The following is a 9574-nucleotide window of genomic DNA, read 5'->3' on the forward strand; positions in this document are numbered from 1 at the left end:
TCTTCCTCCTCCTCCCCCTCCTCCTCCGAGTAGTCGTCTGTGCTCCGCCGGCGTTTCCGCATCAGTCGCTTCGACTCCTTGGTGGATCCGTCGTCTTCAGAGTTCTTAGAGGTGTAGCTCTCTGGAACAAGCAGCAGACTCAAAGCCGTTAGCAACGCCGAGTGCGGCCGCAGCCGTCGCACTCCTTCAGGGCTCCTCTTGCACACTCGCTAAGGAGCCAGCGCTCGCTCTCACCCCACACATCTCCCTCTCCTTCCCCAGGTTCCCCAAACACATCAAAACGCTCGCGTTTGGTTCACTTTCTAAATAAAATGCTCAAGTGGCAAAGACCAACAGTTCATCGATATTCAGATTCCACTCTGAGGAGTGCCAGAGGCTTTGGAGGCAGATGCATTCCCCCATAAAAGTGATAGCTGCATACTGGCAATACGCAGGAACTGTGTCCCCAGTCCCAGAGCACCTCCTTTACACCCTTCTGGAAGCTGAGAGCCCAAACAATGGCTGCACTATCATAAATAAGTACACACACACTTCTGTACTATACCCCCACCATCCCCAAATTCCTAGAATCACAGAATGGTTTGGGTTGGAAGGGACCTTAAAGACCACCTAGTTCCAAGCCCCCTGCCATGGGCAGGGACACCTCCCACTAGAACTGGATGCTCAAAGCCCCATCCAGCCTGGCCTTGAACACCTCCAGGGATGGAGCATCCACGACTTCTTTGGGCAACCTGTGCCAGTGTCCCACCATCCTGATGGTGAAAAACTTCCTTACATCTATAAACCTACCCTCTTTCAGTTTAAAGTTATTAATCCTCATCCTATCTTTTTTTATTTTAAAAGTATTTACAACTTCTTCCAAAGCACATGAACTGTCACCTGAAGTTTGCTGCCCTTTAATGGGAGGCCTTTTTTTTTTTGCCAGACTGGGATATTGTTACACACTGACCTTTGATGGCTTAGGTGAGAAAAGATTGAACAATCAAATGGCAAAAAGTTTGTGTGTTCTCCTTGTGATTTCCATTAGGAATGCACGTGAACTGTCATTTTAAAGGGTATTATTTAAGGTAGGTTCAAGTTGAGACAGACTCTGTCAGAGTTCCTGTATTTTCAACATAATTACACTTCCAGTAATGCTGTTACGTGTTTTATAATACACTATGGCAGGGTACTGGAATGGGACTAAATGGTGCTGGCTTTAATATACAGAAAGCCAGTACCAAAAATATCTGAGGAAATGGGATTTCACAGAGCAAAGACACCATCAGTCAGGCACTGTTTCAAATCACAAGTGCAGGCAGGAAAAATCTCACCCACCTTATAGCAGATTGTTAGCAGAGAGCCTAGATGTCACTTCTCAGAACAGACTGCACTGAGGTGCAAGATCAAGGTTTTGAGATACTACATGGCTGCATTGGTACTTGTTCCCCTCACCTGCAAGGATCCCCTAACACTTTGAGAACTCAGGTGAGCACTTCCACAACCTACCTACAAATCAGAGGCGCTCAGCCTGTCAAGCAAAGCAATTTTCTGAGAACCCAGAGTGCAAAGCACCTGAAGTCAGTGATTGCTTTTGTAAAAGCTAGTTTGGCATCACAACGCATGCCAGTCCCTCATGGTGAGACTAGTGCTGCTGAGAGCAGGCTTCCTCCACAGCTCCTTCAAACAGGAGATCAAAGGAGTATCAACCACCAGCACAAACACAACTGGGGCACCAGAAGTAACACCCTTTTCTGGTACAAAAGAGAATCCTTAAGGGCTCATGGGATGAAGCTTTGTGATCTCTTAACAGAGAAGTGGTAAAGCAGTTTTGGAATCCCAGTGCTCTGTGCCACACGGAGTAAATTCAGACCTGTAAGTCAGGATTAGGGACAACGATGACTTTGTGCCAAGTGACTTTAACAGTGCATCATAAAGCACCAGTGGACTGTTTCAGAAGGAAACAGCTTCTGAGAAACATCAAGCAACTCTAGAAAGAAGATTCTCCAAACTCTCTGAATTATATACAGTTTTCTCTTCACTCTAATGCTGACATAGAGCAGCCCCTGCCAACAGTGGGCCGTTTATTTTACCTTCGCTGTCCGACGTGGAGAGCCTGCGTTTATGAACTCTTCTTAACTCCTTCCCGTATCGGACGCTTTTCTGTGAGCCATCACTTTCTGAATCTTCTTTATAATTAACTGGTCTCTTCTGATTCCGTCTTGATCTTCGCCTCCTCGTTTCCAGGTAATCGTCATCGCTGTAGTCTGTGTAATCACCACTCTCTGTGCAGGAGAAAACAGCAACACGGGTTATTCCACTGAAGCGAAACTGCACCGTTCAGATCAGCGTTAGACCAGCACCACTAAAGCCACGAGTTCTCCAGCACAGCAGAGCCCCAGCCATCCTGCCTCGCTACCCTGGCCCCTAGGGGGCTCACGCCTCACGGCCCCCATTCCTCACCAGCACAGAGTCACTTGATTTTAAAATCCTCTCACAAACCCTTTTCCTGTCTCCACTGAACTCCTCCAGGTTTCACTCCACAGCGTTTTTGCTTCCTCATCTCCACTGGTGCCAAAGGTGTCGCCTCTAAATTCCTGACAGTTGAAAGAATCTTACTGAACTGGAATTGATGATCACTGACCCTGGAAAGTCCATTTTTAAAATTTAAATAAATCATATGCTACTCAAACAGTTTTAAGAATAGGTAGATAAAAAAAAAACAAACAGTGACAAGATGAAATTCCAGGGAAGATCTGAGTTAGAGAATTTGAATGAACAACCAAAACCCATCTCGTTGGAGTGCAAATTTGCTTAAAACAAACTGTATAGAAGACACTTACCATAAGGTCTCCTGCAGCTACTGTCTTTAAGAACCATCTTTATTTACATCAGCTGAATATAGCCTTGAATCAATTGTGCCAGAACAATTATGCCAAGATACATTGCTAAACATGTCACATACTGTTCCTAAGTTAGTGATTGACATGAGTCACAGATCAAAGTGGCATCCTCTTTACTTCTTAAAATATCAGAGAATGAATCAGAGCAAGTCAACAAGAACAACCACCTCCAGAAAGGAACTCCAGCTCTGGAGACTGAGAGCAAAGCCACTCGCAGGGTACCTTGTTTCCTTAGCTCAGAACAGGCTTAAAGGAGGATCCTGATGGACAATAGTGGGAGCAAAAGAGAGAAACACAAACTTGAGACTATACTCTTAGGTATAAATGGAATTATACTGGAATCAGCTGATTTTCTCACAGATGTGTGTTCACCAGGAAACAAAGATTTGCTCCTGTGTGTTACAGAAGAGAAGAGCAATCTCTTTAGACTTCTGCCACTATCTGCATTGTTAACAGCTTTGAATCAGTGCAATGAGGCATTCAGGACAGGGAAACAGCAACTAATTTTAAGTGCATATAGCATCCTTCACCTGTTCATGCATGAACCCTCCTTCTGGGAACCAGCACTCCAAAGCAACTTACTCCAACAAGTTCATCATCTATGTTCTAGAGAGACCAGTCAAACCCTGGAGAGGTAACACAGGCTGCAATAGGTTTAAGTACTGCACAAGTACTATCCTCATACTCCACACTGTACAAACAGAAAACCAGCTAGCTGAAGAACAAGTAGATTAAAGTGAATTGTTAGGTTCTCCTGTGATGCAAGAATCTTCAGTTAATAAAAATCAAAAAGGACCACTGGAGAAGAGAGAGATTCAAGGTGTTCTCATTTGCTTTCAAGCCCACCAGAGAACACAGAATACATAAAAGTGCAGGAATCTTCTTCCATACAAAGGAGGGAAAACATTTCTTTCAGAAGCTTTTTCAAAGGTACTTGGAAGGTCTTCAAGTAGCTATAAAAAAGTATATTTTTGCTTCCATCTTTTGTCTTCCCTGCAATCATGGGCCAAATAGGAAGATATAAGGTAGCAGAAACCACCCAACAAGGTGGCCTTTTGAATTGTAGCACAAGCATTCATTTAAATACATACTGACTCAAAAGGCCAAGAACCTAGTGCTCCATTCCAGTTTTCTGCAGAATATTCACAGCAGAACAAGTAGCAAACAGCTTTACAGAAGGGATGACATCCTACTTAACCAAAGCAAGCAAACAAGTTAGTGTCAGTCGTGCCAGGAAACGAGACTTCTACTCTTCTTCTCCCCAGTACAGAGTATTTCATAGTCTTATACTCACCAGATTCTCTGCTTGAGTTGTCCTCAGAATCTTCATCTTCGTCATCTTCAGAATATTTTTTCTTGGCTGTTTTCCTTCGTAACCTCCTGCTTTGCCTCATGGGCCTGGAGAGGTGTCGCCTGGATATGCGGGCACAGAACTCTGAATCACTGTCTTCGTTTGATGGTGGGTCATCTTCACTTTCATCCAGATTTTCCTCTGATATAACAAACTCATCCTGAGATCTGTCAGAGACAGACAACAACCAACAGAGAAACAAAGGAAACAAAGGATTGAATTAGTACTGCCCTTTTGACAAAGAGTCCCATGGAGAAGACAAAGGGTAATGGGGACAAATTACTCCTGGGGACATTCCGATAACACACGAGGAACATTTTTCACAAAATTCATGAGGACGATGAGCCTTGGAATAATCTCCCCAGGGAAGTGGTGGAGTCCCCAGCATTGGACACTTTTAAGATTCTGCTGGACAGGGTGTGCTGGGCCAGTTTTGTCTAGACCGTGCTTTTCCCAAGGAAGGTTGGACCAGGTGATCCTTGAGGTCCCTTCCAATGTGGTATTCTGTGACTCTGTGATACTTATATTTTACAATCACATGGTATACACATGGTATGACCTCCCCTTCAGGAACCAAGCCCTGTCCTACACCACTTCCAAGAATTACAGTATCGTGTCTTAACACAAACCTACTGCTCTGGTGCAAAACAACCATCTCAAACTTACCAGCCTGTGACACTCCCATCGTTTCAGGAGTGGGCCAGTGCTCTTCTAAAAACCACTGAGCACTGCAGGTGCACAGCCACTTGCACCTGGCTGCCAGCTGAGTGTAAATTCCAATGAAAACGGATGTGCACACTTTAACAGATCAGTGCCCTATTAGTGCTGTGAGATCTCTGCAAGCTACACTCATTGATTGGAAATTTCCAGCACATTTAGCTCGGCTGTTCAGGGTGCCACTGAAATGCCCTCAGCATGGTCACAGGTGAAAAACAAAGTTCAAAATTTGCAGCAATGTTGTATAGATTATCCATACACTTCGTAAACTGACTCAGTGACTGGTATAAAGTTTTAAATGTTGATGGTATAGAGCCTAGACCTCATGCTCCACTCCCCAGGAAGAGCTTCAATGAACCCGAGCAATGCTCATTCATCGTTTAAAGCTTCACATGACACGTACTGGCTTTCTACAGCATAAACCATTTCTTTGACCTTTTCAAATTGAAATCTTCTAGAGAGCAAAAATTAAAAACTGATTTCAGAACCTGCACATCAAGATCTGTATGCTCTAAATGGGAACATTTTACTCTTCCAATTTCTAAGTGGCAACCAGGCCCAATAAAAATCTCATAAAACAGGACATATATTGAAAAGGAAACAGTTGGCATTGTTAAGGATTTCTGCTAGACAGTCACATCAGTCAGAGAACTGACAGCATCTGGCTCTTTCACAAACATAACCATGTACAGAACCCCCCAGTGTGGCCTCAAACATACCCCTAACATTTCCAGAACATGTTTTGCTTAAAATACAGATTAGATGATTTCAGCTGATGGCTCCTGCGTGCAGTTTTTCCAGCACTGATGTTCTCCTAGGCCAGGAGGACTTCTGCTGGCACTGTGCAGTACTGTTCCAGCACTGGGCACATGCTCCTAATGACGGTTTCAAGGGTGCTGCAGAGTCACAGAAGCCTGTAGCAGTCTGTGACTTGTGGTGGAGGTTAAACTGCAGACCTACCCATCACTGATCTTGAATTCATCCTCACTCTCTTCTTCATCCAGGTTACTGTCACTATCCAAGTCATTTAGTCGCCGTCGTTTCTTGCGTCGTGCTGCCGCAGCCCTTTGTGGTCGCTTGTTTTCTTTCCTTTCTTCCTCTAGGATTGTGGAAATGTCTTTCCCACGGTGACCTGTGATATTAGACATGTCTTTGCCCCTGCCAATGCCTGAATCCAGTGACAGAAAGGGGAAAAAAAGAGTAAGTTTATGTTTGGTTTAACTTTATACATGTCTTTCTTCCATGTCTCCAGCTTCAGTTTATTTTTGATAAAGCAAAGCAGCTTTTTGTCCTGCAAGACTCTGTGTGGAGTCGTGTTGCTGACACACACAGGCCCACTTGGTCACCTGGAAATACTGAGGTCCATGCAGAAGACCGTGGGTGAGTGCTGGCATTCTGATACTCAACCTCAACCCACTTTATTACCAATGAAGGTGCCTTCAGAGCAGGGCAGGTACCAGGAAATACATTTTCTTCATAATGCAGAACATCCTTCCTGGGAGCTGAAGTGTTTAAGCTGCTGTTTGGCCAGGGAGTAGCATTTCTAAAAAGATGGTTTTACTGTTGAGAATTAGTTATGCTTATTATATGGGTCCCATGTTGCACACTCCCAGACACCCAGTTTTCAGACTGTCTGAAAATCCACCAAAGCTTCTGAAAACTGGGGTCTTTACAGAGATGCCACAAGCCAAACAGCTGGGATAATGCTTCCTCATGGTTTTATCCAGGCAAGTTCAGGTGATTCAGAGGCACAAATCCATCAGGATCTCTCATATACATCTCTCTTTTGGTGCCCTGTGTTGCCTTAACAGGCAATAAAGCCCATTATTTCACTTTATTCACTTTCAGCTGAGAAGTACTTATAGAGCTGGATTAATATTTGAAAGACAAATTTGCAGATCCAGTCTTTAGGAGGTCCAGCTGTGGATCAAGTTATGAGCCATATTTTTCCAGGAAACAAATATCAATAGTGCTAGCTGCCATTCCAATCTCAAATCCAGAACTTAACAAATTAATTTATAGAGCTTTCTTGTAATTCTTATTCATTGCATTCATCTACCAAAATATGTACAAGTTGAATTTAACTATCAAGACCAAATATGTTTTGGCATTTTTGGCAGCCTGAGATGGCCATTCCCAAGCGAAATTATTTAGTTTGGTTCCAAAAATACAGCAGTAAAAGCTGCAAGCTACAAAGGTTACAGGAGAGGAGAGTTGGGGTTGTTCAGCCTGGAGAAGAAAAGGCCCCAGGGAGACCTTCTGGTGGCCTTCCAGTACTCCAAGGGGCCCACAGAAAAGATGGGGAGGGACTTGTTATCAGGGAGTGTAGGGACAGGACAAGGGGTAACGGTTTCAACCTGGAGAAGGTCAATTTAAACAAAAGAAACTAGTTGCTATGAGGGTGGTGAGACACTGGAACACGCTGTCCAGTGAGGGTGTGGATGCTCCATCCCTGGAAGTGTTCAAGGCCAGGCTGGATGGGGCTCAGAGCCACCTGGTCTAGGGGGAGGTGTCCCTGCCCATGGCAGGGGGCTTGGAACTAGGTGGTCTTTAAGGTCCCTTCCGACCCAAACCACTCTGTGATTCTATGGTTTTATGGTATGATTCTATGATTATATTTGTTGCTTCACATACCAAAATTAATTTGGTCTCAATCTTTTTATCACCAGGACAATGGTAAAATAGAACATCAGAAACTTACCTCCTCCGTCAGCCTCCTTGATATCATCTTCAATTGCCTCATCAATTGCCTCATCAAATTCATCAAACCTAGAAGTAACAACTTTCATTTACCACTTCGAAGCGAGCTCTAATTAAATCATGTCATGAAAACATACCTCAAAATCTAAAACTGCTCTAAGAAATCACACGGCACAGACAATGGGTTGGATATAGAATAAAATACTGAAGATATAGGCCAGCTTGATGATAAAATAGCCATTTTTTAACAGATCTTTCTTATTTCTGCTTGCTAGTGGATTATTTATCATTGCCTTGCTGTGTTACTATTGATTTATGTGAACAGAAAACCACTTTCATTTTACATGACACACCACGGGATTTAACAACATATAATTTCAAGTTCTTTAAGATGGTATCAGTGGCATTTTTCACATAAAGTAGGAGTCATTATTTTTCCCACACCTTTTATTAGATGCCATACACACTGCCGATCTGCAAAACAGACTGTGTGAAAAGCCCTTACTGAAGTCAAATTACTCATCCTGTCTAAATTTGCCTTGAAAACTTATTTCAGACAGCTTCTTTCTCCTCTAAAAGCTCATGGTAATTATACTGTAGATCCTACACTGAGCAGGTAAAACATACTGAACACAGTTCTTTGTAGTTACATACAAGTAAGCCATAATATAATCTTACATAACTATCTAGGACAAACAAAAGCAAAACACTGGAGTATGTTTGTCCTGCAGCAGATCTGAAAAAACTGCATAAATCTCTGCACACTGAGTAACTCATTTGAAGGGAACAGCAAATGGAGGAAAAAGGATTCAGTCCTTTTACACACACGATTTCAGTTTGCTTCTTCAGTTATGAACTCAAATCCTATAAAGAAGGATTGTTACCTGTATCACCAAATAGATGCCTTGAGATATTACATGCAAAGGTACAAACTTTATGAACTTCACAAGAAAAACATTTTATTTAGATACACGTTCTTCTTTTAGAAAAAATATATTTATTTTTTGGTATTTTTTTCAATACAAACAACTAGTGTTGGAAAGTACTGGACAATACTTTCACTAGATATTGGAAAGTATTGGAAAGAAAAAATACTTTCACTAAAGACTCAGTTTCTCAGTCACATAAAGATAACAGTTCTACTTATCTTGGTCCTTCATAGTAACCTCCAGCAGAACAAAATAATAGATCTAATATTACTTTGTATTCCAATAATAAGCATAAAACACTTCCTCCTCTAAAAGTGTGATGGATTCTTGGGCTCTCTATATTCCCTAAGAACATGTGCATGGCATGTTCAAGGCAGCTTCAGACAGCAAGGAATTAACCCTGAAATTCTTTCATCAATAAGATTAGTTCCACATGACTCAAACACTACTTTCCCTCCACACTGCTAAACAACCCTAAACTCTTCAGAACCTGAGGAATCACTTAACACTTTCAAACCACTGCTAACAAATAACCTGAGCTCAAACCCGAGCTGGCAGCTGCTTGTCCAGTAGGTGTAAAGGACCAGAAATGCTGCTGCTGCTGCTTTATTCATGGTGCAGGTCTTTGCTAACCTGCTCATGAGAGGACTCAGGAGGTGGCTCAGGCCACACAGAGGGATTACACGTCTGCAAGAACCAGAATGCTACACAGCACAGACTGGGCTGTAAGCAGGGCGAGATGTTTAGCATTTCTCTCCTCCTGAGCTGAAGGAAAGCACACACAATTCCCAGTGACACTCATGAGACTTCACTGCAGACACACAGATTTCCAGTGACATGTTGACACGTGTAATATTTTTACCAGCTCGAAGTTACGCGGGTGATGGAGTCTGTAAGAAAAACTCTATCATTTTGTATCAGAAGATCCACTTTTTCCACAACGTCATGTGAAGCTTTATTTCCAATAAAAATTACTGTCTTTGCACAATGTGTCC

General features: G+C 42.8%; 1 protein-coding gene across 1 annotated transcript in view; it reads right to left on the minus strand.

Moving 5' to 3' along the window:
- Positions 1 to 5: 5 nt before the first annotated feature.
- RSF1 (remodeling and spacing factor 1) overlaps positions 6 to 9574 on the minus strand; it is a gene marked incomplete at its 3' end in the record, with an annotated part of 34311 nt that continues 24742 nt past the window's right edge. Inside the window, exons 11-15 of the mRNA XM_008937408.1 lie at positions 7652 to 7719; positions 5911 to 6118; positions 4177 to 4400; positions 2073 to 2264; positions 6 to 121 (exon numbers count right to left, since the gene is read on the minus strand). Of these exons, the coding sequence (XP_008935656.1) occupies positions 6 to 121; positions 2073 to 2264; positions 4177 to 4400; positions 5911 to 6118; positions 7652 to 7719 (808 nt within the window). The remainder of the gene's footprint in view (positions 122 to 2072; positions 2265 to 4176; positions 4401 to 5910; positions 6119 to 7651; positions 7720 to 9574) is intronic.

Source organism: Merops nubicus, unplaced genomic scaffold (assembly GCF_000691845.1).
Source record: "Merops nubicus isolate BGI_N331 unplaced genomic scaffold, ASM69184v1 scaffold8853, whole genome shotgun sequence".
Classification (NCBI taxonomy): domain Eukaryota; kingdom Metazoa; phylum Chordata; class Aves; order Coraciiformes; family Meropidae; genus Merops; species Merops nubicus.